Source organism: Dermacentor albipictus, chromosome 1 (assembly GCF_038994185.2).
Source record: "Dermacentor albipictus isolate Rhodes 1998 colony chromosome 1, USDA_Dalb.pri_finalv2, whole genome shotgun sequence".
Lineage (NCBI taxonomy): Eukaryota > Metazoa > Arthropoda > Arachnida > Ixodida > Ixodidae > Dermacentor > Dermacentor albipictus.
Genome location: NC_091821.1, coordinates 417,987,162 through 418,012,867, shown reverse-complemented (window position 1 = coordinate 418,012,867; position 25,706 = coordinate 417,987,162). Strand labels below are relative to the sequence as shown.

The 25,706-nt window shown below is 43.5% G+C and overlaps 2 protein-coding genes and 1 non-coding gene across 7 annotated transcripts in view; 2 read left to right on the top strand and 1 right to left on the bottom strand.

Annotated features, from left to right (window-relative positions):
* Positions 1-25,706, top strand: part of mys (position-specific antigen beta subunit myospheroid) — a 388,332-nt gene that overhangs the window by 321,302 nt on the left and 41,324 nt on the right. Inside the window, exon 1 of one of the 5 annotated variants that reach the window (XM_065429914.1) lies at positions 24,265-24,430. The exons of 1 other annotated variant lie outside the window; for it this stretch is intronic. The gene's annotated coding sequence lies outside the window, so the exon portion shown is untranslated. Of the gene's footprint in view, positions 1-24,264; positions 24,431-24,717; positions 24,987-25,174; positions 25,357-25,449; positions 25,469-25,706 lie in introns of those variants that run through there. 3 more of the 5 variants (XM_065429913.2, XM_065429912.2, XM_065429915.1) reach the window with 3 other exon arrangements.
* Positions 5,876-24,097, bottom strand: LOC135900417 (uncharacterized). The gene is made up of 7 exons (XM_065429916.1): positions 23,722-24,097; positions 23,061-23,570; positions 19,466-19,807; positions 18,200-18,400; positions 14,651-14,974; positions 11,096-11,423; positions 5,876-10,558 (listed from the first exon to the last, which is right to left on the bottom strand). The coding sequence occupies exons 1-7, from the start codon at positions 23,773-23,775 to the stop codon at positions 10,371-10,373; spliced, it is 1,947 nt and encodes a 648-aa protein (XP_065285988.1). The 5' UTR covers positions 23,776-24,097; the 3' UTR covers positions 5,876-10,370.
* Positions 9,485-9,557, top strand: TRNAS-CGA (transfer RNA serine (anticodon CGA)). The gene has a single exon. It is a non-coding gene; the product is annotated as a tRNA-Ser (tRNA).

Here is a 25,706-nt window from a genome sequence, read left to right as displayed (position 1 = left end):
GTGGTATATCTGATAGGGGGTTCCTGTAGAAATTATGGCAATGACTGCACAATTTAACTGCTTGAATTCAGTTAATGCTGCCATATGCATGAGCTTAAGAAACATAACGACAGCAAATTTCTTCTCTCATTGCATGTGGAAAGGTGCAGGCAGATGCTGCTAAAACAAAGCAAGTGGAATGTACAAAATAAATACATTTTTTTTTAGCAGCTTTACGTGCGAAGGGTGTGGTGGCTAAGTATGTCTGACTAACCATGCAAGTCAGTGCAGTCACCACTTACCTTTACCACCAACCTGAGAAAAGCATTAACAGTTCCAAGCCCAGTGCCCAGTTCCTGTGGTACTCGCATGAAACAAGCTGCGACAGCAGTACACGACTCCCTCTCTCAGCTTGTCCATTACATTAATCTAATCATCCACAACTTGTATATATCCACAACTTTGTAGAGAACTACAAGGGTCACTGAATCGCAGTTTCAAGAAACACTAAAATAGACATTGAATTATTGAAATAGAGAAACTTTGTTGCCATGTGGTAGTGACAGCTACACATTTTCACAATGTTATTAGGAATATATATATATATATATATATATATATATATATATATATATATATATATATATATATATATATATATATATATATATATACATATATATGTATATATATATATATATATATACTTCGTTTCATGAATGTGCAACCCAAAGGCAGATGTTTCTCATAACTAACAATCAAAATATACGAGGCACAGTGAAAAAGTAACCGTAATATTGCAACAAAATCCACACTCCTGCCAAAGGATGTGCTTCATACATTATTTGGCCCTTAACTAGACAGAGCTGCATAAACTGGCTAAAGCTGCCTGATGGGATGTGTCACGTGACCATAACAAGCAGCTGCACCCTTGGAGACATCCACCAGGCAGGTACAGAAGTCCAAAATCTGATATTCTGGTGCAGAGAGCAAAATTCAGTCCATTATCCATTGCAGAACATTTAAGTTGGATGAAGGACCCTCTCCATTCCTTCTGCAGATGTACTAGCGTCGCCACCAATTCCATAGTGACAAGCCCACGTGACGCACTTCACTCCAGGTGGTCTTACCCTTGAATTCTAGTATGTCCCTCCACTCAATGCTCCACCTTGACTCAAGAATGTGGACGGCAGCGCCATCACTTGACAGAAGCGGTTCCTGCACTTCATTGACACTCTATGGTAATTCTTGAGAAGCGTAGCATCGTCTGTAGTCAAGGGGTGGCATTGTGGTGTGGAGGAAGAGCTTCAAGCCAAGGATTGTCTGAAAACATGCTGTTCTATGTATTCAACAACATCGAACATAACATCGGAGGTGGAATGCCCTGCGCATGAGAACTGTTTGCATCACAATAGATGAGGTGGCTGAGGAATGGAGGATTAGTTATGGTGCAACACATACCATCATCCATCCTGTTCTGCAGCACAGCAAGGTGTCCACCAGGTGGTTACCAGAACTGCTTGATGCAAACATGAATGAGCAGTGGGTGGGCGCCTGTGAATCTTTGCTGTGGCATCATGAAGCATAAGGCGATGATTTTCTCTAGCACATTGCAATGGAAAGGAATACTGACATAAATGTTTTTACTTTTCTTCCTTTCTCCCCCCGCCCCCGTTAGTTGAAGGTCCAAGCTCTCCAAACATTAGAAACAATACTTGCAAGCGATAGAGTGGCCTATACAATTTATTATGATGTGTTTCTATGAACTAGTTACGGTTTCAGTGACATGAAATAGTGACTCACTCTGTTGCCACAATTTACATGGTTGCCACATGCGAACACAACTAGAAGTAATGTGCACTGCAGATTTGTTCGATTTATGAACAATGTCATCATACCTTGCCATTGATGTAAACACTCCTGCTTGGGCCCGAATAGGGCCTGCAGTATTTGTAAATAAATAAATAAGAAGATACCTAGCCTTTTTGTTACATGATGCCGACATGTTTGCTTTGTGTCATGAAGCCTTCGTAAATGCTGGTGACGCCACGTCTGGCATATTGAAGCCGATTGTAGTATCAAATTGAATATCTTGCAAGTGTTTCCCAATCTTCGCGCTAGCTGTGTGTCATCATTTTACGTAAAAAAAACATGTGGTAGAGTTTCTCCAACTTTAAAATTTGTGTCACAACCCCTTTTATGCTGGGTCCAACACACCCAACCAGAAACCAAGCCGGTTAGCAGAGAATCGAGGCCTCATGCCTGCAAACCTAAAAATGTTCCAGGTAGTTCCAGCACAGCACAAGCTAATGCTCACGGTCTCCTGGCATGATAACAGACCAAGAGCCATGCATTACATGACAAGAGAATGCAGAGCCAACAGCTAGTTGGATCGTAGCTTTCTGGTGAACAACTTGAAACCTGCAATCAGGTCAAAGTACTGTGAGTTGCTCAGCTCTAGTGTGCTGCTACACCACAACATTTTCCCCCTCGCAGCCTTCATGACTACTAACAAAAATCAAATATTTGTGTTTGGAGTGCACCCCGCATCTGCTGTGTTCATCAGGTCCTTTATTTTCAGGCTTTATATATTTTAGAACTTGGTGGTAGTTATCGGTTGAAAATGAGGGAGAAATCGGGGTTCTTGCCGTCTGACAGCCCAAAATTTGGGAATTTTCTGGTAGCTTTCAGAAACGATTAGCAGAGGCAATGGTCTCTTTCTGGAGACAAATGCCCAAAAAGAGACCAAGTTCAAATTAAGATGGAAACACGAAATGAGCATTCCAACAAGGAGCATTGCTTTAAACCAAAGTTTCGACAAGGGGACGAAGACAAGTCTTCTTGTCGAAATGGCTTAAAAAGTGACGTTCCTTTTTTTACTACTACTTATCATCACAGTGACATATAATCGCAAAGAGAAATTCCCGTAAGTAAACCCATCTATAGAAATCCTCGTTGGCGGGCCATTATCTTGCTTTTAAAAGAAACCACATGAACAAAAACAAGTAGAGACGCTGTTGGCAATCCCTTATTTACTTTGTCCTCTGCACTTTGTGTAACAAAAAGGAATAAAGATTATGTAGATGCAATGAATTTCTTGGACTCTAAGTGAAGCAAAGCTTCCGTGAAGCGGTCAATAAAGTGCTATAAATTTGCCTTTTTCATTCCTGCGTCTTCAATGTAAAGGAAACTGGCACGCGCGCATGTGCTCTCGCGCACTTGGTGCTACGCAATGTGACATGTCGCAATCATCTCAAAGAGCTAGCTGGCGTTGGTATGATAGAAATACCGTATATGTGGTTGTGGCTTAATTATTAGAGCATCGGCCTGCTGTGCTGGGGGACCAAGACTCAATCTCACCATCGGGCACGAATTCAATTTTCTTTCTAAGTGTGACATATTTGGCAAGACAGCAGTACCCAGCAGCTATGGTCAGGAAAGTCTGGAAGGGCTTGCAAAAGAAAGCTTAGCTTTAAATGTATGGTAGTGCACATGGGCCTGCATCACAAGAGGCGAGATGCTTTTACTTTGCTAAGCCATTGTTGAAGCACGTTGTCTTATGCGTTTTGAGCAAAGCTCAATTTCTGGTTGCATGTATCTTCAATTTTGCACGCATTGAGACATATTGGTATTATTTCCAGGCTAACAAGAAAATTTCATCGACATGAGTGTCTGTGCACTCTTTACTGTCTTGAGAACTTGTTGTACGCGTACTGTATGATAGCTATATTGGTCGCTGTCATTTTTATAACTATGATTCCTTCCTAGCAGACCTTAGTATGTCTACTCTTCATGACAGGCGACTTGTGCGCGACATGCAGTTCCTTCATAAAATTGTGCATGGCTCCATTGGTTGTGACCAGTTATTGACTGACGTCACTGTCATTTCGTGTGCCTCATGCAAAAGCCACCAAATGTTATGATACATTTTATCCTGAGATGCGTGCCAGTTGTCTCATGACTCGTTTGCAAATCACTTATAATTCATCTTTTTATAGCACAGGCATATTTGCCTAAACTGCTGTTATGCATTGCTCTTTTTAGATCATTGTTTGATTGTCTATACCTCTTTGCGACTTTTTTTTTCTGTAATGTGTCTGGTTTATGTCATGGTGTTTGTGTCTGACCTAGTGTACGCTCATTTAGGCCAATGGCTGTTGAGGCACACTCAAAATAAAATATCTATCTATATATTTATCTATCCCAGGCCTGTCAGGCTTTGTCTGTTGTTCTTGTTTTATTGCTTCATGCCACACACTCTGGTAACAAAATTAATGAAATACCAACTAGCCTCACCTTCCACCCTTCTTTGAACACAGCACAGTTGAGTAAATGATCTCTCAACACCACAGCTACCATTCGTCATGTAGAGCAAGCCTTTGCTCCCTAGCATACGACTGCCATTTACATGTATGCGACATGCTGGAAATGTAATGCGATGGACCCCTGTCAACAAGGCTTCATTCACTCAAGGCTGGCCGGTGCTGAACATATACAGTAGACTTCATCAATTCAACTCTGGTTAAATTGATTTTTCAGTTAATTCGATCCAGACTGAGGTCCCGACCAGTGTCCATGCATTTTATGGGCCCAAACTTTCATAATTTTGATCCTAAAATAATTTGAACCTAAACTGTCCTTTTAGTGGCAACAACTATCCCTGTGGAGCTTAGGGGACAGTGAATGCATTGAACACACATCATCTCTTGTCGAAAACTGCTATTTCCAGCCTGCCCTAGGAAGATCTTCAAGCAATAACTGTAACTCATGATGTCTGATTATGGCATTAGCTTGATTCTAATGTGTACCTTCTTTTTCTTTAAAAAAATTGGGCCAAAAATTGTCTGCACGGTACAATTGGACACGAAACCAAAACCTGTCGCAATTGTACAAACAAGGTTTCTTGCTAGAAAATCGGGTTCGCGTTAGATTTTTAATTTGTTTATCAGCTTTAATGTCATTCCTATGTTAGTTTTATACTTTGGACACACATAAAGTGAGTGCATGTTTGATTTAGAAGTGCGTTAGAGGAAGTACTGCCAAATGAATCAACGGTGTGTTTTGGCAATTTTTCTACATCTTATTTAATCTGACCCGTAGAATAATCAGATCAATTTTGCCAGTCCCGTTGGGGTCAAATTAACATGAGTCGACTGCATTATATATGCCAGCTTTTTTAGGGGTAATTGGAGATCGCAGGGAGAGGCCTTCGTCCTGCAGTAGACATAATATAGGCTGCTGCTGCTGATGATGATCTTGTTTAAGTGTTTCGCAAGAAAGAACCATATACATATTTATATGTAAATAATATTACTATAATATGACGTCTCTTGACCACTTACTCACACAAGGTGGGCAGCGTTCATTAGATTTGTAACATCTGCATACGTTATTATTCTTTATGAAAGGGAAAACCGGTAAAAATTAGGTTTATCACAATTTTGAAAAAAAAAAAAAACTTCTTCAAGGTGTGAAAATCGGGAATTATCAGGTTTCGTCCGAGAACGAAGGACCCTTCTAGTTTGGTATTCATCAGACCTTTCATCAAGTAATTTTCATTTGTTCGGGCCCCTTAAAGCAGTTCTCTATTGAAGTTCCATTGTATAAAGGATGGGTTGTAAGGAGTTTTCTTTTCCTCGCATGGCATCCACAGCTGGTAACTGATCTACGATCCCACTACACATTGCTCCATTAAAAATGGAATTGGGGAGGAGGGTGATGATTTTAAAAAGCGACATAATAGTACTTATTTTCCAGTCTCTTATATTATGGCGACAAGGAATAATTTATTGTTACTTTTTAACTGTGCCAAGTAGACGGTCAAATTATTCTTCTATAAATCTTGCAATGCCTAGATCATGCCACAAATAAATTTAGTTGCACAGAAAATCATGACTGATAGGGCCAAACTTTCTTATTCAAATCACAAGCATTGAACATCTCGTGGACAACAAAGTCACAAGTGCACTTTGCGATAGCATATTATATACATATATATATATACACAATGGCTGAATTTATACATATCTGTGGCATGGTGAACAAGCAAATGATGCAGAAAACTTACAACTTTGGTAAAGCTTTATACTGAGCGATGACTCCAATTACAGAAACCTTAAACAGAACAAATGGCCAACGCTTTACATGTCAAGCACATCAAATGAAATTTTTACAAAAGGCAGCAATTCAAGCAACTTTGAAATTTAGAAGATGACACTAACATATTGGCGTAGTCAGGAGTCTGGGGGGTCGCTCCCCCCCCCCCCCAATTTTCTGACAATATACCCTTCCTCCCCCCTTTCTCATGGAACAGACAGAAAGTTTCAGGAGGTGAGCTCCGAAAGAGCGAAATGGATGAAAGGAAAGCTTGAATGTGAAAGCAAAGTGAGGGCTAGTGGCGGTATGAAGACAGGGAGGGGGGAGAGGGGACATCATGGGGGTGATCGACTCTCTCGTGCACAGAACATTGTGGCCCCACTCACGGCGTGCCTCTACCTCATTCTGGATCGTACTAACCGTAAGTGCTGAGGGGGAATCAGCACTAAAAATTCCACACACAGATAAAGATGGGCCATAAAAGGCACCAAGAACAAAGCTGGCACATAATTATGGACATAGGGAGAATGTCTCATCACTACCCAATTGCTCAACACCAGATTGCCGTGGCCAGTCGCCTAGCTAAGGCTCACCTACCCCATCGTAACATGTGCTGCTTGCTGAGGAGAGCCCATCCTAACTAAACGTCTCGGCAATTTTCAGTATAGACGGGCTTCAGGAGACACAGCACTTCCAAATCGCTTGGAGCTACTGGCCTTTATTTTACTGTGAACTAAGGATGCTGTAGTTTCCACAAAAGCATCTAAACAGGAAGCTACCCTGCTGCAGACTGTCTGCCTCATCAATTTCTGAGTGTGATCAAATAACAATATGCGTCGTGTGATGACTACAATACCATGATCGCAAGTTACTTCTGAACATCTCTTCAAAGAAGCTAGACAGCAGGTCACCAAAAGTGAGTGAAACTTGCGTTATATGATACTGACACATGTAGTTATTTATCCTTTTCTCGGGGATTGCATTTCACCGACAAACAACTCAAAGTTATTGCTCAGCGCAAGACGTGCCTGCATGATTGAAACTTACTGGAATGTTATTGATAATTCTATGTGTTGTCTCCTGTCACCGAAGCTTGTGTAATCTGCTTGCATGCGTGATGCGAATTGTGTAGTACTTTCTGGAAAGTTCGATGACTCATGTATAAAAGCCAACGTGCTTGACCAGCAGATCATATTTTCAACAATCGCCGACTGTGTTCGCTGCTATCATTGTGCTTTGAGTGTAGCCTGTTTTTCTGGGCACAGGTTCACCCAATAAAGATTTAGTTTCACCATTTAGTTTTACTACTGTGTTCCTGATCGTCACTACCACATGACAATACTACCAAAGTTCTAGCTTTGTTCCTGTATTTTTAAATCTAGAATAATATAGCATGCCCACAACACTAATAGCAGGATTGAGTGATACGAGACTTGCAAAATAGTGTCTGCCCTTTTCTATACGTAGCCGTGGCTATACCATACATTAGATCTTCCTGGAAAACAATGGTTATCTCCGCTGTTACCTGGGCTGCAGCAAGCCTGGCCTGCAAACAAGAAGACACATGATAGTGCGCTGTCTTGCTTTTGTTGGCCTCATTTTTAGCGCTGTTCGTTTTTTCAAGTCATGTACCAGCTAAGTCATCAACATACATTATATAAATGCATCAGTTCGTAACGAAAATTTTATTTCTTTTTTAATATCATTTTTAAAAATAGCATAAGGATGATAGCACAATTTGATGCAAAGTGGCTGCACACCTTAGCAATGAAAAACATTTACCAGAAGTTAAGCAAAATGACAACACAAAAATGTGCATCCTCGTTGTTAGCATTCTTGTCTAGGGAGTGCTAGCAGTATCTTTGAGTAGTGTGCAGCCTCCACACACATATATATATATACACACACACTCACAGTCAAATCTCGTTAATTGGAACATACTTAATTAGAACTTCCGGTTTGTTCGAACTGACATCAAAGTTTTGTGCATTCCAATGGGCGAAAACACCTGGTAATTCGAACGCATAAGCATTTGTGACGGTTAATTCGAACATAGCAGCAGTGTGCCAAATCGTGCGGCGGCACCTCCGAACAGCATTGCTCTGACCCCGCTATAGAGGAAAAGCTTGGGAGAAACCTCTCAACGCCGTGCGCGGAGAAAAAAATAATAATGTGGCAGAAACTTTACCCTCTCTCAAATGGCAAGGTCGCTGTTTTTGCATCGTGCCGTAGTGCCCCAGCCACACGTTTTGCACGCCACAATATCATCCTGGGCCGATTTTTCGTGACTTGCCAGGGCAGCAAGCAAGCCACGAGCAGAGGAGACCAATAAGTGTGGTCCCTACAGTGACGTACGCGCAGGAGGCTGGTATCATGCTGACCTGCCCGACCGCTCTGTTCGTACTTGTGTCTGGTTCATCCGGACCACTTGTTCCGCACTATCTTCCTCTCGCGTCAGCTTTTGCTCACACTTGTTTTGGTTGGTTTGGTTGGTCTTATTCGTGCTTGTTTTTTTTACAATGACGTGTCTAAACCGAGACGTCCTGATGAAAAGGTTGTTGGAGACAGTGCGCCATATATGATTCTGTACAACAAGACAGACCCTGAATACAGGGACTGAATACAGGGACGAACGCGATACCCAGTACCTCATTCTCCTAGTCTTTTTTAACACAACGACACCGCAACAAAAGGTAGCACACCAACATTATTATGATCAGCGGCAACAGCTTCGTGATCTTGATAAGACGTGAGTCACGTTAAGAATGTAGTATGAAGAAGGTAAACACAGGGCCAATCTGTCTGCAGACAAAGGGAAAAAACACGAGAGCACACAGAGGGAAGCAGCAGCGGAGGCTCAGTCCTGGCCTTAGCAACTCCGCTGCTTTGGTGGCAGTAGGTGACAGAGGTAATTAGTGTCATCCAGCAAGCTGGCGGCAAAGCAAATCCGCTTCCGTCCCACCCTTCCTCGCCACTATGCTCCCCTTGCTCTCCCTCTCAACTCCCTCATTTTCGATGGTCTCCACGCACGCACACCTCCGCACCGACGCTGCCAGACCCGCCAGCCCGGTACCAGCTTAGCCCGCTCCTTGAAGTTTCGTTTTCTGCCGTTATCAGGAAGTGAGCGTTGGCCAGAGTGGGCAGTTTAGTGGTCCACGCTCAATGTGTGCTTTCGCACTACGATATTTTACGACTCGCACCGTTCGCGCATGGTGCTATGGTGCACAAATACTTAAAAAAACAAGTCTTTCTTATAATTCAAACAAATTTTCGGGCCCCTTTGAGTTAGAATTATCGAGATTCGACTATATATATATATATATATATATATATATATATATATATATATAACACTCCCAGAGTTCTACTAGTACACATAAATACCCAAGAAAGTGGATGGGGAAACAGCGCCGCGGTAGCTCAATTGGTAGAGCATCGCACGCGAAATGCGAAGGTTGTGGGTTCGGTTCCCACCTGCGGCAAGTTGTTTTTCTTCATCCACTTTAATTTCCATTAATTTATCGTTTCTTTATTTTATTTATTAAGCACGAGTAATTTCCCCTATGTTGTCGTTGGTGTCAGTGTTTGTTGTCTTCATTCGAAATGAGAGAGAGAGAGAGAGGTGAAGGAGGTGGAGGAATGGTAGTTGTTGGCAGAGAACCCCCCCGCCCCCTGAAATCAATTTCTGGCTACGCCACTGCACCCACAGTCATTTTTTTTTTTACAACAAACAACCGTATAATGCTACACTACATGATGCCAAAGCTATCCAGCTGTGTCCTTTTTGCAACAAGAAATAACCGTCATCATATTGCAATGAGAGTAAAATACAAGAGCTCAAAGAAAAGAAGGCACTGCAACAGATATCAAACCTGAGACCTCCTATGATAACTGACCATGACAACATCATTGAAGATAAAGTGCTAGAAGCAGCAATGGCTCGTAGGGCACCCATCGTGGTTCATGCTAGAGTACACAAGACAGTTATACAAGAGATGGCGATAAAGAAGACCTCCCTTTCAATGAGGAGGGTATCCACATGAACACCGTAAGGCAGAATTCCTCCGCCTTACCGACTGAGTTTTTTTTATGTACACTAAATACATTGTCACTCCAAACCCATGCATAAATCACAACATGTATGCCAAGTTCAATCACCAATGAATCATCATTACAGCCTGTGGCGTAGCAACCGCTCGCTGTCCATTACACATAGCTGCTTCAAGATTCACGAAGCACACCGAATTTTGTTTTGTAACAATCATTCCATTCGGGAACCTCTCTCTTCTTTGTGCTCAGAATGGTGGCAGAGGGTTAGTCAGGTACAGCAAGGTTGCTGTCTCTGCAGGCTGCAGCATGGCTGTTGAGATCTGTCCAATCACGTCGCACGTGTCTTGAATGGGCACAGCCGTTATGACATGCTCCAGGCCAGGCACCTCGGCCACTGGTCCAGACATGGCAGGAGCCGTGCTTCCAAGAACGTCTGGCATGTGAAAGAGGAAGAAAAAGAAAAGACGGGAATCAATGGCAATAATAGCCCTGTTTTATTAAACACGGTGTTACATTTCTTTAACCTGTTTATTTGTAACTTGTAAACTGCTCTAACAATGCTGCCACTGCTGAGCTTCACCATACAAGCCTCCCAGTGGCTTTGGTGATCCTACACTCTGTTTTACATGCATTGCAATAAAATTATTATTATTATTATTATTATTATTATTCAATACAAAAGGAATAAAGTAGAAGGTCTCAAATCAGTGAAACTGCCCATGAAAAGATAAGAAAGCTATGAAATGTACTAAAGTCAATTCCGGATTTATCATAATTGAAGGAGATCGCAAAATAGTTCAATACATTGATAATTCAAATGAAATACGTCTATCTGAAGTTTATCTGAAACCTCTGCACATCTTGGGACAGTTTCTCGGGGTCATAATTAAAGTGGGAGTTTATAAATTGCTTCTCCAAGGCTTTGTCGAATGCAAAAGTTATAAATCAGGCGATGTAGCAACGCATTTACCCTGAAGTGTTGTTGGAGCGTGAATCTGCTCCTCTGGTGGTGGCAGTGGTGGGGGTGCGAGCAGATGTGGCTGTGCCGGCTGTTGGTGCCGCTGTGGCTGCTGGGACGGCTGGTGAAGCTTCTGGTGCCGTTTCAGTGCATACTGAGTGTTGAACTTCTTGGTGCAGCAGCTGCAGCAGAATGCCCGTGGATTGTTGTGAACCGACTGAACGTGCTTGCGTTGCACCGACCGTGTCTTGAAAGCCGAGCCACATATCTCGCACAAAAATGGCCGTGCCGTCGAGTGGATCGCCTGGTGCTCCGAGAGGTGCGAGTGAGTCCGGAACACCTGGGAAATGGTAGTTTCATCACACAATCAACCAGTGCAACCATGAAAGCTATGAAATGTTGGATATGCCAATTTCATTTCTGGGCATATAGATGACGGTGATTAGGAAAGGGGCGCTTCTGAGCTAATACATAAGGAGGTGATGACAGTAGAGTATCGGACTGTCAGTCCAATACAATCAGAGTTCACTGTTGTTACCCAAATTGTAACACAAGAAGAATATACACTGCAGACAGTCATCACTTCTGTTTATCTTGTTCCATGTACTGTACTCACGCAGCAGTGAGGCGACAGAAGGAGGATGTCAGGGACAGCAGACAAATCACATAGCTATAAGGTTCAACAGTAAAAACAATAAAATTCGGCATAAATTGATGTTAGGCTGTGAAAGCAGTGGCATTGGAAAGAAAAGACGATGAAGTCCTTTTAAGGGAAAGAATCACAAGAATTTTGTAAAGGTTGATGCCAATGTGGCCCAATGCGGCAAAATAAAACAGTCAAGGATGATATGATGCTACTGTCGCCACTTTCACTATGCAGAAAAAGCTTTGTCGGTGTTGCAGGATGCGATAGCATAACATAAAATGCACAAACCCCCTCCACTGAACATGAAACGAAGACTGAGAGTAATTCTCATTAATGCCCTTCCTCTTATGACCTCATTCTTTCAGTAATCTTTCTGTTCGCACAACACCCACCTCTGCCACATGGCAAAGCAGCCTGGGATATACAGTTAAACCTCGATGCAATGGGCTTTAATACTACAAAATTCTCGAAATAACAAAGTACTAAACTTTCAACTTTTTGAAAAAATGTTCCAAAAGAACTCATACTTCAACGTGTTGTCATCACTGGCTTTACTCAACTTGCCATTTGCATACTGACGATGCCACCTGCACAGGTGGCGAAAGGTCTATTTTTTTGTTATATTTTATTGTTGAGTAAAGCCAGTGGTAACAACACATTGAAGTCTAACTTCTTGTCCATAGGACATCATGTATTTAGAACCTCAATAGAACGAAGTATGTTTACACACTATTTCGATATAATGAAATTTCACTGCCACTGCGAGGGAATATCGAGACAATAAACTCAAACTTCCGTGGACGCACATAGTCAAATGGTTGAACTGCAAGTGGCGTCTTGCAAACGCATCTCTCAAATCGCGCAGCGCGTGACCAAGAGTGACCACTGAAGAGCAGTGTCATGTTCCATACACAGCCCAAGTGCAGCAAGATCCTACAGAACTTGGACATACCAGTTTGGAACGCGTCTCTTTTTTAGTGTGCTCATGACTGCGCAAGGCTGTCAGCAAGGCAGAGTGCGTATGCAGTCTGCATGCTGTTTTTGACGGAGTGGGCGTGCCAAAGTGGCATGGCATCATGTGCACTGTCTTCCCTTGCATTTAGTACTGGAGGTTGCATAACCTCCAAGCTTTGGAGACGCGCTGAAGTGAGAAACATTCATTGCTGGCACTTTTCACGATAGTGTCGTCCCACTGGGGGCGGCACTTCAGCCGCGGATGCGGAGTGGACGTGACAGCGTAGCTGACTTCACTTAATTCGTAATGCCAATGTGGAGGTTTTGTCAACACGGCATGAAATCGTATCTTTTGTCGCCAGCTCTTAAATTAAACATTTAAATTAAATTAAATTTGCATTTTCGATTGCCCGATCATCAGGAAAATCTTGTGGCCCCTTCCATGCGAGAAAGTCGATCGGCAAGTGTATTTTCTTGCATGAAAGGTGAAACTTCAATATAAAATTTCGATATAATGAAGCAATTATTGGTTTTTACAGATTGCATTATATAGAAGTTTAACTGTGTTGCTTTTTTTCATGTACCTGCCTATTTCCTTTTTTTTTTATTGTTCCCAACCCCATGATGACTATACAAAGTCCAGCCTTTTCCCTTATCCACATCAGTCACATTCAGTAGCAAGATCCTGCAGATCTTCTTACAATGACAACTATTATGGGCTCTTTCTAAGCTTAAACAGTATAGAGTCGACTTCAGTATATATGACTCTGGTTAATTCGATTTTTTGGCTATTTTGATTCCGGGTGAAGATCCCAGCCAGTGCCTATGCATTTCTATATATGGGCCAAATCTTTCGTTATTTTGACCCTAAAGTTGGCCTTCGACGGATAATTCAAATCTGACTGCTCAGCACGGGCCTCATTTCATGTGGTGACCTCAATTCGAACAATTTAGTGGCAGCATCTGTCTTGCCAGTGCTTAGAGAACAGTGAATGCGTTCAACACTCGTTACCTCCTGTTGAAAATGCCTATTTTCGGCTGCCCCAGAAAAGTTTTCAAGCAATGACCGTAACTCCCAATGTGTGAATACAGCGTTTACCCTGTTCTAATGTGCACCTCTTTTTTCAAGAAAATTAGGCTCAAGATTGCTTGCATGGTGCAATTAAATATGAAATCAAAAGTGCCTTCACAGTGTTTGTATGTTTTACCGCACAATACAAATGTACTGCGGTGAAGCGCCATTGTGCAAGAGATACTAGACCTGTGCTCCATTTTTCTTGCTGCTGTATTCTTATTTCTATGTTAGTTGACAATTTTCGACACAGAAAGCAGGGAAGCATTTTATTCAGGGGGTTTTGGGATCAGGCAAATACTGTGAATGAATCAGCAGAGTGTATTGGCACTTTTTTCTGTATTTTGATTAATCTGTCCAATTTCATCTGTCCCGTCAGGGTCAAATCAATGGAAGTCTACGTAGTAGGCACAAATGGAAATGAGACAATGGCCTGGTTGGTGTACAGGTACAGTGTTGCCATAAGATTTGTACAGGCTAATTAATAATAAGGTCACCACAGCTCTGCTAATACACACATAATGCCACATAAAATTCTGGCAAGAAAAACAATGCGATGGACAGGACATGAGATAGCAGCAGACAACTTCCTCATGCCCCACTCTTTGCAATGCTTTTCTGCTTGAAGTCATGAACCAACCATCCAAGTATGTACACTACTGCGTTATTAGCTTGACAACGTGCTGCAGGCCTTGTATGTTTTATTGCACAACACAAATGCATTGCGGTGAAGCCCAATTGTGCGAGAGATACTAGACTCGTGCCCCATTTTTCTTGCTGCTGTAATGTAATTATATCAATGACTTACATAGCTGAGGAGTTCTGATTTAATAAACTCCACTTCCAGCAACACAGTTGCATTTGGCATCCATCACCAGATGTGGACAGCACCCACCTTGTGGCATTGTGGGCACGGAAAAGAGGCTGGAGGGGCACCCTCATTGGGGCCAGCGTGTGTAAGGTGGTGCTGACGCAAGGCATCAGCCCGCTTGAAGGCTTTGCCACAGCGGTGGCACAGGAACGGGCGCGCTCCTCCATGAACATTGGCTCGATGTCGCACCAGGTGCTCCTTGCGGTGTGTCTGATAGCCACACTGGGTGCACTGGTGCAGGGGTGCACTGCTCTGGAGTGTTCCACTGTCGCCTGCATGGCGCTGACGGTGCCTGGCAAGTAGCAGTGGCCGCGTGGTACGGTAGTTGCAATGGGGGCATTCCATGGGCTGCAATGCGACACAGAGGGCACATTGCAACGTCAAAAATGTATCTTTTTCTCCTAAATGCCTAGGACCACTCACTTTGAAATTCAGTGCAGCAGCACAGGAAGGGTGAGCTAGCAAGATGATGTAAGTGGCAAGCAAGCATGTACTGAGTGTTGCATAAATAGTAGAGCCAAGTGTACATGACTCTTCTAGCTAAACCGCCGGCTGGTTTCTGCCCATATATTGCACAGAGGTAGCATTTTGTGGAGGGTTCAGTTTAATAGCATGAATGCAAGCATTACTTGCCCGTTTCATTCGCAATAAAGCCAAAGTGCATGTCGTCTGCTGAGACACCACTCAAGAAATACTGATTTTGCTGCAACAGCACAGTGGTGCCATTTGTCATTACAATAAAAGGTAAGTTTCACGATAGCAGCGCCGCCATTCTCTTGAAGTTAAACTGACGCTTTTTTTTAGTGGCTAGCTAGGCTAGCAGGCGATGAGCTTTGTTGTCGACAAAACAGGCAAGTAATGCTCACAAACATGGTATTAAACTAAACCCACAACAAAATGCTATTTCTGTGCAAAATTTGATTGGAAACTGGCCAGAGATAGAAGAGTCATGTACACTTGGCTCTACTATTTATGCAATGCTCGGTACATGCTTGTTAGCCACTTACCTGCCTCTCTAATTGAAAACTTTGACTGCACCATGTGTTACAAGAAGTATCGTGACATGATGCCACCATCTCGTGTGCTGGTGAGTGCTTCCTCTGAATCCTGCATCTGGGCAACCATCCTTCTCCTGCGTGTGAACTTGAATAAATGAAATATCAAGTTGAGCCTGGCCCTCCGGCTCCTTGACACCCTCTTGCCTACACACTCTACATTCCTACCACTATGTAGGCACAACTATTATTGTACGCCAGTGCTTAATAAACCCAGTTAAACCCCGTTAACAAAAGTTCAGTGTTCTACCACCCACAAAACAAGAGATAACAGCATGTGTGGCTAACTAAATACAAGACAAAGCTGGCACCATGGCTGAGGTGTTTATAAATAGTCCGTCTAATGCTAACGCTACTGTACACCTAATCTGCAGGGCATTCCCATAAATAATGCAGTTTTCTCTTTTGGTGCTGCATGTCTCCCTTGAAGGTGGCCTCAACCATTTCCGTCTAATTTTGGCAAAAAAATTTGCCCGACAATTGCGCTTCTTGGTAATGCGATCTTTGAGTGCAGCTGCTGCCTTATTTCAACAACAGGCAACCGCATACAGAACACGCAGTGCTGAACAGAGGTGGTTCTGCATTTCAGATTAAGCAGCACACACCACGATTCGCCGCTATCGAGCCAGCGCTCTGGGGACGCGTCATTTTAAAGTGGGTCACCGCCACGAAGAGGGTGGGGGGAGGTGGGGGGGGTATTAGCAATTATTATTTAATGTTTCTTCTGAGGTGGGATGAGGAAATGGGTATTGAGGTACAGGGGTATTGAGTAGAGGTCACACACTCATTCACTCACAGACAGGCCTCAATGCGGCTGCACAAGGGTGGGGTGGGAAGTAGAAGTAAGGGGACGAAACGCTATAACTGTCTTTCGAGTCAAAGCAACGGCACTGCGCCAGGTAAGGGGAAGTATAGGGCAAGGGTGGAGGTGGGAAAAGGACAGCCAGGTGCAAGCACAGCCAGAGGTGACAAATGCCACTGCGGCCCGCAAACGGGAAAGTGAGAGACATTGCTGAGAGCCATGTCTCTCAGCCATGTCTTAGCCACGCGACATGGAGGCAGAGAAGCAGAGAGCTGTGGATCGCGTGCGAGGCGGCAAGGAGCGCCTGCCGCCGGCACCACGGCAGTGCCGCAACAGCGGGAGAATGGTCGGCGAGGGCAGAATGGACAGTAGCGGTGAGAGTCACCGCAACGGCGCTGCACAGAGGAAGGAGGCAAGAGAATAGGCGAGAGCACGTGATTTGGCTTTGGAGGACAAGGAAAGAACAAGACTCGCGTCGCACATGAGAAATGGCAGCAGGAGGGCGCACAGCTAGAGCAGCGCGCGGATGATGATCTTGGTTACGGCGAAGCTGACGGCAATGCAAAATGCAGGAACGGGCGCCAGAGAGCTGTGCTCTAATTACAGTGTGTGCACATGTGCACACAGAGGGAGGGAGAAAGCAACACTGCAGATGTGATAAGTGGAGAAGACACCAGCTGCGATATGCTACCATATGAATAAACAGCCATCTGGTACAACTCACTTAGCAAGTAAAACCCTGTGACATGCATGAGCATTTCATGGAGTAGCACACCTTCTGTGAAAACAATGGGTTCAGGAGTATCTGCACTGGACAATTTGCCATACGAAACCTGACATACAAGGTCCAGAAAGTGATGTGTATTTGTAAGGTTGATGACACCTGAAAAATGTAGCATAGGGCTCAACTGTGTTTTGATAAATAATTTCATACCGGCCTGCCTTCTTGTCCATGACTTAAAGGGGCCCTGAACCACTTTTTATCGAAGTGGAGAAAGACATTTGAAGAGATGATAGGCTATTTCAGAACCACTTTGCTGCAAAAAGTACTTCAATGTGTCTAGCAGAAGCGGAGTTATCAGCAATCAAACATGGCCTCAGCTGTGCTCCCCTTCCTCCTCCAATGCCTTATAATGCGAAGGCTACGGCGGAGACGTCACCGTGGCGTGCAATTCAAATTTCCGATTTGGTGCCTATGCCGCGCTAAATGTAAGCCAAACGTGGCTGTCCTCAGAGAGCCACAATGCGCTTAGCCGCTGGACTCATGGCGGCACCTCGTGGCAGCCACTGTGTAGCCGAGCGCAACGACCAATAGCAGCCGCGTATCGGAGTGTGCTTTATGACAAAATAGAGCACACAGAAAAGAGCGAGGGTCATGGAGTTTTTGAAACAAGAGTGTTTGAGAAAAAGGTGACTTCGCGCTCCACTTGTGAGCTCCACCGACCGCGTACGACAGCAGAACTTGGCTGAGATGTTCACAACAGCGTATGCTTCCCGCGGACTATGTTATTTTACCACGCCCCAGGGGTGGTTCAGAGTCCCTTTAACAGGGTTATTTTTTGAATAGGAAACCCTCTATATATTCTCCGGAATAGTACTACAGCACTACATTGCTGTCTTAAATGTTCTCTTTAACTATGACAAGACCTAGATCACACATGCTTCTGAGGCTGAAACTAAGCAGAAAGTAGAGAGAATGCAACTGTTGTCCCATACCTTGGCTGGCACCCCTCGGGAGCGCTTTGTCCGGTAATGGCGCATGCGGTTATGCCGCAGAAGCAGCTTTTGGTCATCAGTTGTGTAGCTGCAATGGGTGCAGCGATGAAGGTGGTTGCTGTGCGTGGATGCATGTCTCCTCAAGTGGCCCAGGCGCATTGTAGTGAAGGAACACTTGTCACAGCTATGCAATGTGGTCACCTGCCATCAAGATAAGACCATGCATCAATAATACCACTTAGCACAGCCTCCAGACACAAAAAAGGAGCTGCTCAGCAAAGGTCAATTGACACTAATCCTGCAAAAATAAGCCAAGTACGAACTTCGCATGTCTGGGTCAGCGAATTCAGCTGTTCTAAAGCTTTCTTAATCAAATTAATAGTCCCAACATTACTAGGTAGACCATTGTCTTTAGGAAGACATAAGCAGAGTCCGTAATGAGAATGTATTAGAGGACTACGGTATAAGTCGACTGCAGAGGCATGCCAATATTAGAAATTTTTTATATGAATTAAATAGTATATTCAATTCAATTCAAGAATCTATTTATTCGTTTAATTTTTAATACAAGGAATAACAACATTTATTGGAGTCTATAAAGAAAAAGACTGGAGCAAGTAGTAGCATTTCTGAATGATTTCACTGCATGAGAGCTATGGTAGCTAAAAAGCAAATATCCTGAGTAAATGTATAGATCAACTAGATTTTGCATAATAATTTCCAATAATTTAATAAGAACTCTTCACCTTTAGGCAGCCAATGAAGATATCTGGATTTAAGCAAACACATTTTTATTTGGCTGATCTCGCCTCTTTTGCATCCCTTTAAACCAATGTGCAGTGCTGAGTATTATGCTTAGCAGCTTCAAGAAACACAACACTATATGCATCTGGTGATATAGTGCTCTATTTTTTGTTTCATTTCACTACTGTCATCGTTACAGAGAAGCAGATAAGATAACCTTTCAGTTATTCTTCATTTACAGGCTGGTCAGTCAACTGAACATCCAGTTGTTAGTGCCATTAGATTTATCAAATACTGTAAATAATGCCTTTTTTACCAAACTGGACTCCTCACAACTTCTGTACACACACAGTTGGAAACAACAAAATATTTGGTATTTCATCTTATATTTAAAGGCCATTTTTCTAGAATATGTATATTCAGTTCAATTAGAATTTTGCTATTTAAACACTCCCAGTCAATTGCAACGATTTGCTGAGCTTGCTTACAATACAAAGAATAAAGTCATATTCAGCACAACACCTTTTCGTGTATCTTGATATGTTTCAGGTAGTGGCTGTTGCGCTTTGTCTTGAAAGAGCACAGCTCACAGAAGTACTTGAACGGTGTGACTTCTTCATAGTTTCGCTTTTGTTTCTGAACCTCTGTCACTTGCTCAGGGGGCACATTTTCTCCGTTATCCTCTGCAGTCTGCCCTGTCCCACAAGTGTCGGTCACTCCTGCCGGGTCTTCCATGAACTGCTCCACCACATTTTCTTGGGACGGGGGAAGATCCAGAGGCAGATTCAGCATGGCATCCTCCAGTTTTGAGCAGTGGATCTCAATGACAACTGGATTCGGCACTGCATTTGGGTCACAGCTAGCCTGCCATGTAAAAGGGGTCAGAAGGTGCAGAAAAACAACGAGGTTGTTGATGTGAACTGAACTGCTCTACTCTTTGAGATGACCAGTCCAATCAGAGAAAAACATCGACACAAGAAAGCATGTCATAATGACCACATGTCTACAAGTTATGCATGACCTATAACAAAGGTTACAGTAGAGAGCTTGAGAATAATTTTGGCTAAGTATGATCCCTTTTAGTGCAGTCACGCCCTAGTACTATATCATTTCTTGTACTTCATTGTTGCCGAAATGTCCAGAGTCAGATATCAGGCCCACAATTTTATGCTCAGGAGCAGAACGTTTAAAAAGTGAAATTAGATTCTGGGATTTTGCATGCCAAAACCACATTATGATTATGAGGTGCATCATTGTGGGAGACTTTGGGTTAGTTTTGACCACTTGGAAATCTTTAACATGCGCCTAAATCTAAATTCACAAGCTTTCTTGCATTCCATCCTCATCGAAATGCGGCCACCACAGCCAGGATCGAACCTACAGCTTTGAGCTTAGCACTCCTGTGCCATTGCCAAGTTACCAGGGCAGGTGAACAGCACATCTCATAAAGTCTATCCATGCATAGAGAGCGTTTACAAAACAATAACTCAACCATGGTAAGGTCTTGCCATGCTAAGTTACAATAAAAGTTTTAGTTTATTTTCATGAACACTAAGGTGAGCACTGCTTGGTATAATAAAAGCAATAAAAGATGTTCCATGCAGTGGCAAAGGAAAGTAAAATTTGATTGTCCTCTTATGTTAAGCTCAGTGCACCAGAAATACTTTTTCAGTTAGCTACATCATTATCAATAACTAAGAGAGGAGTTAGAGCTTACTCTCCTTATTATATATATATAAGTGAGGCAACCACAACAGTGTATGCTTGGATGAGTTCACAGAGGTAGCGCATGTACATTATAGCCAACTCAGTCGGAGCAAGTCAAGGCCGCCTAATATGAACTTGACCACTATGCAAGATTCATTAGTTCTATCCAAGCATTTTCAATAAGTAGACATAAAAAAGATGTTTAATTATAAAATGCAAATCAGTGATACAAGCTTGTTCCTATAAACACAGACCTAGAAACTGTGACTTCCTTATTTTTTAAAGAAATAAAATATTAAATATACAGAATCAGTTGCAAAGCAACAGCTTTGGGGACATGATATAAGTAGGACATTTCATTTTTGGGTAAAACCAATTTCTGCCAGCTTTCTGTCAGCCGAGTAGGTTTTAAAGCATTTGGGTGTAATTCACAATTTCTCACTGTGAAACTGCCTTCCAGGAAACAGTCATCAAATGGGTGAACTGAACAAACAAAGTGCTTGAATAGGCAAATCGAGAGTACAGTAAAGAATGTGCGCACACTGGAATGACGCACATGCTACCGTGATCAAACTGCCAAAAAAGGAATTAAAGATAGGCTTCCCAACAACAAAGTGAATACTACAGTATAGTGAATGTCTTTATAAGATCTCTGTTTTATTCAAACACATGGTTCTCAATGGGACACTACAAAAACATGCAATGCCTGCTGTAACCAGGAAAGTAAGCTTACAATTTGCATACCAGCAACTGGAACCAAGTGACCAAGGTCAGGTCAAGAAATTGTTGAATGAATATAATTCTTACTGACTCCATGAGACCTGACATACATTTAGGTGATTGCAGAGTGCACTTATTTTAGGGGTGCTACTAAGACATGCCTAAATTTTTACGTGCGAGGCTGCACAATTCAGCACACTAGCAGACAAAGCTCTACCGTTGTTCGCTAAAAGCACAGCATCCCAGAAGAAGAAGAAAAGAGAACAAGTAAATTTGAATTGTGAAACAGCTTTTGAATAACATTTGGTTTGTGCTCAACTATGAGCTCATGCCTCGAATTATGTAAAATATAAAACCAACCCGAAAATGAATGAGGGTATGAAGCTGGGCTTATTGGTTTTCACTCAACATAGCAAACACTGCAGACAAGAGGTCTGGGTTGTATCCCATTTGTACCTCGTGTAGTCTGTGCTGTTTGCTATGTTTAACAAAAATGAACAGAAAACATAGCTATAGCTGGTGTGCCCATGCACTGTTAGTCACACAGCAGTTAAATTTATGCCTACAAACATTTTTTTTAATGCATTAGCAGCAGGAGTGTCAAAGCGGAAAAAAGTGTTTGAAGTGTGGGAAGCCTGTCACGTGTTAGAGGTAGAAAGATGGGAGAGCTTAGGAGAGAGAGTGTGTGGTGCAGCTGATGGTGGTCTGCTCCGAACCATCATCAGTTGCACTTGCTCTTTGAAGAGGCAGAATGTGTTTCAAGTGTGCTCCTGAACAACACTTTGTGCTGTAATAAACACGATTTAAATCACGGGTCCGGTACCTTAAAGAGGTGCGAAGTAATGCTAACGCATTTGTCTCGCATGAATTGTTAAATTGCCACTGCTTTTTTTTTACTAGTATGAATCTTTTGCACCCACCATTTCGGAATTATGAAGTATGATGGCAACTTTCGTTAAGATCTCAGTTACATTGTTTTTTGCAGTCAGTGATGGACAGGCATGGCAGACGTTCTGCAGCCAAGAACTGTGGCACAAACATCAGACAAGAGTAACATATTTGACAATATTGAATATGAGAAAAAAGCTACAACTGGCAATTATATAGCTGCACAAGTTATATCAACTTGTCTTCATTACCGTCGTAATGTTGCTGAGCAAGAGCTTGTCACAGTGAGCGCTTGCTCTGAATGATTCAATAGTCTGCAAATGTGAACTTGGTAAGACTTTGTCTGGAGTATCTCTAATGCACCAATATTGAGTGCACTTCTGGGAGTCTCGAGCTCGAAACCACGATGACTGGTCCGTTATACAGGTCCATTCGATCTGCACAACACTTTGTGAACTAGTTCACAACTGCTCTGTACCAATTCTTGTTCATGAGTCCGGCACCTTCTGCATGTGCCTTGAACAACCTCTCCCAAAAGTGCAGGGAATGTTGTGAAGTTGTCATCCACGAAGCCTGCACTGTGAAATGAATAATGATGCATTAGATGCTCAACTGGCAAAATAAGGCGCAAAAGGCAGCACCTCACGGACCCCAGTTCACTAAGACAGAACGAATGGTCCTTACATCTGGGACACTTACTGCCTACACGCAAATTCCGTCAGTTGCACTGTCTTAATTCGTAATAACCGAGCATTCGTATGCTTAAGCGTATGAATCTGCTTGTGACACGTCAGAAAGTTACCTGTGGCTCCTTTTCCAAGGCGGCATCGCAAACATCACTCGCAACGGCCTCGATTTGGTCAAATGTGTGCTGAAGGTCGGACGAACAAAACTCACTACACGTGCCGCTTTCGGCAACAACATTGACAAGAAGTGTTGTTTCACTGGGTGAACAGAAGGCATCTTCCTCTGCGGCCAGTTCGGGGCAGTCTTCAATGACATTTGTGCCAATGACCTCGTGTGACGCCACATCAATGTAGTGATCCTGAAACGCTTCCGAGAGGACAACTTCATCGGCTTCGGCGACTTCCTGCAGGTCGACGGTGTCTTGCTGCAGCAAGTGCTTCTGAAGTATCTTGCGTGCCGCTAGGATGTCGACGAACGAACCGTGGATCATGTACCGCAAGCAGGCGTCGGAAACGTCTTCGCTAAGTTTTCCCGGGACTCCATTGTCCCGAAAAAACACATCGATGCTCTCCGGGATTGAGCGAACGACTTGATCGGATAGGAAAGCGTGCACATCGTCGAAGACCTGAATAAACAAGCAAAGAGGTGGGGGGCGGGGAATTCCTCAGTGATTTAACGTCTATGACTCGTGCGCCCAGGTCATGATGACCAACGGGCTTTTTCATCACGCTACGCGGTTAGTCACAACAGCGAAAACCCAGCATGCAGTACGTTACCTCCAACAGCCTGTTGCATTTTTCTTTTTCTTCTCGAACTTCGACCGCAGGCATGGTTCGTTTCTTGCATAGTAGTGGAACTTGGGACACTTTCTACACGAAATTCACTCCTGAGTATGGTATTTTTTAAAGATCTCACGGTGTGCATGCTTCAAATCGAAGCAATTTATCGCGATAACGGAAGACGAAATAATCCTCTGGAAATGTGCTTGTGTCATTTTCCTGCCTGCGGTGACAACACAAAGCATCAATCGTCGCTTACGAGAAATATGCACAAACAGCCCACAAATCTAGATCACATCACCCACGAAGCACGACACACTTTGTAGTCGGCAAGCGCTCACAATATTCGATGACTGCATCACAAATTCTCGATGCGATGCAAGCAACGTACGGAGCAACTGTACTGGATTGCGCGCGCGGTAGGTTGCAGCGCCTGCAGCAGCCTACCACCAACCACACGTGACCATTTTCCCATAGGTTCTTTATTCTATGACAAGATAGCATGGGCAGGTCAAAGCTAGCGGCCGACGCGTTATGTGCACGCTCGGTCACAGTTTCTCACGCAACATTCACGAATCTCTTGTATACAATTCGCGTGCACTGCCGTACGCTATGATTGGTAGAAACGTTGCGACCACGCAGAGTTGGCGCTAAGCTTGCCGGTTGTCGAAACAACGGGCTGCAGTTAGAAGTTTTAGCAAGTTGGGTAGGTGAGCTTATCGTGAAGCGTTGTGGCCTTGTATACGGAGTGCCCAACGGATACACTTATGAGTTATCGAGAGTCTTTCGAAGAGTTTACTTCTATGCTTTCTCTTCGATATCTACGCGTAGTTCCTTGTCGCTGTTACGGCTATGTAACGAGTTATGAGTGACTGACGCAGATATGCTTTATTATTACATGAAAACTAGGACATGATTGGTCGAAACGTTGCGACCACGTAGAGTTGGCGCTAAGCTTGCCGGTTGTCGAAACAACAGGCTGCAGTTTAGAAGTTTTAGCAAGTTGGGTCGTTTTCAAGCAAATAAGCTAGAAAACTTTCTAGCGACTTCCGCTTCCACTGAAACGACAACGCGCCTTCGAGGTTTTGCACAAAATTAAAAGAAGGCGGCGCGAACCCGTTTTTAGAACCGCGACGACAACCGCCTCGCCGCAAAGAAACGGGGCGCATCCGTGAGGAGGGCGAAACGTGGGCGTCTCAACATTGGGCGCGCGCGCGTGTCCCCCATTCTGAGCACCACTGCGGCTGCGACATCTGAATCTTGTGAGCGATTTTTCTCGTGATTTTTTCACGCACTTGGGTTCCCTCTGTCATTATAGCAGGTGGGCCAGAGTGAACTTTGGAATTGCAGATTTGTATGGGACAAGTGTCAGATTACTTCGGCAGATGCAACACATTCAGGCAAGCGCCAACGACGCTGCCGTCGCCGTGAGCAACACTTCCCGAGTGACGTCACCCTCCTCCCCTCATGAGTCTCCTTCCTTACATAGGCAACCGGGGCTGTTCGAGCGTTAGGAGGTTTGGTCGTTGTGGTGTGTCTCCTCTGTGATTCTAGTGGTGTAGTGCGGCTCTCCTTAATGACGTGATATACAGAAGAAGGATTACAAATCGTTAATTTACTCTTCGTTAAGTTGTAAGTACGCATTCTTTTCTCCGTTCTCCGGCGGTCCTGAAAGTTCGGTTTCTCGGCATTCTTTGGCGTGTGTTTCGAGAATATCGCTTGTATAGTACACCCAAACTATATGGTAAGAGTCTGTAACCACGTTGCCAGCGTATACTTAAGATTTAAAGCTGTAGTGCTCTCTATCACTTCGCTTTACGGCAAGTTCACGTAGTTCGTAACTTTGTTTAGTAACGCACGATAGCGTACACAAACAATGGGCAGGGCACATCTGCAGGCCATCTGGACTTAAGTAGCAGTTTGCTCGGACTCGTAATAAAGATTGATGAGCGTTTGGTTCGCGGGATTTGAGAGCGACCATG

Bases quoted from the DNA above. Each gene is read 5' to 3' on its own strand.
- LOC135900417 (XM_065429916.1), bottom strand. From the start codon at position 23,775: ATGCCTGCGGTCGAAGTTCGAGAAGAAAAAGAAAAATGCAACAGGCTG. The intron at 11,424-14,650 runs GTGGGTGCTGTC...ACCATTTCCCAG, and splicing joins CGTGCCCACAATGCCACAAG to GTGTTCCGGACTCACTCGCA. The intron at 10,559-11,095 runs GTAAATGCGTTG...TTCACATGCCAG, and splicing joins CGCTCCAACAACACTTCAGG to ACGTTCTTGGAAGCACGGCT.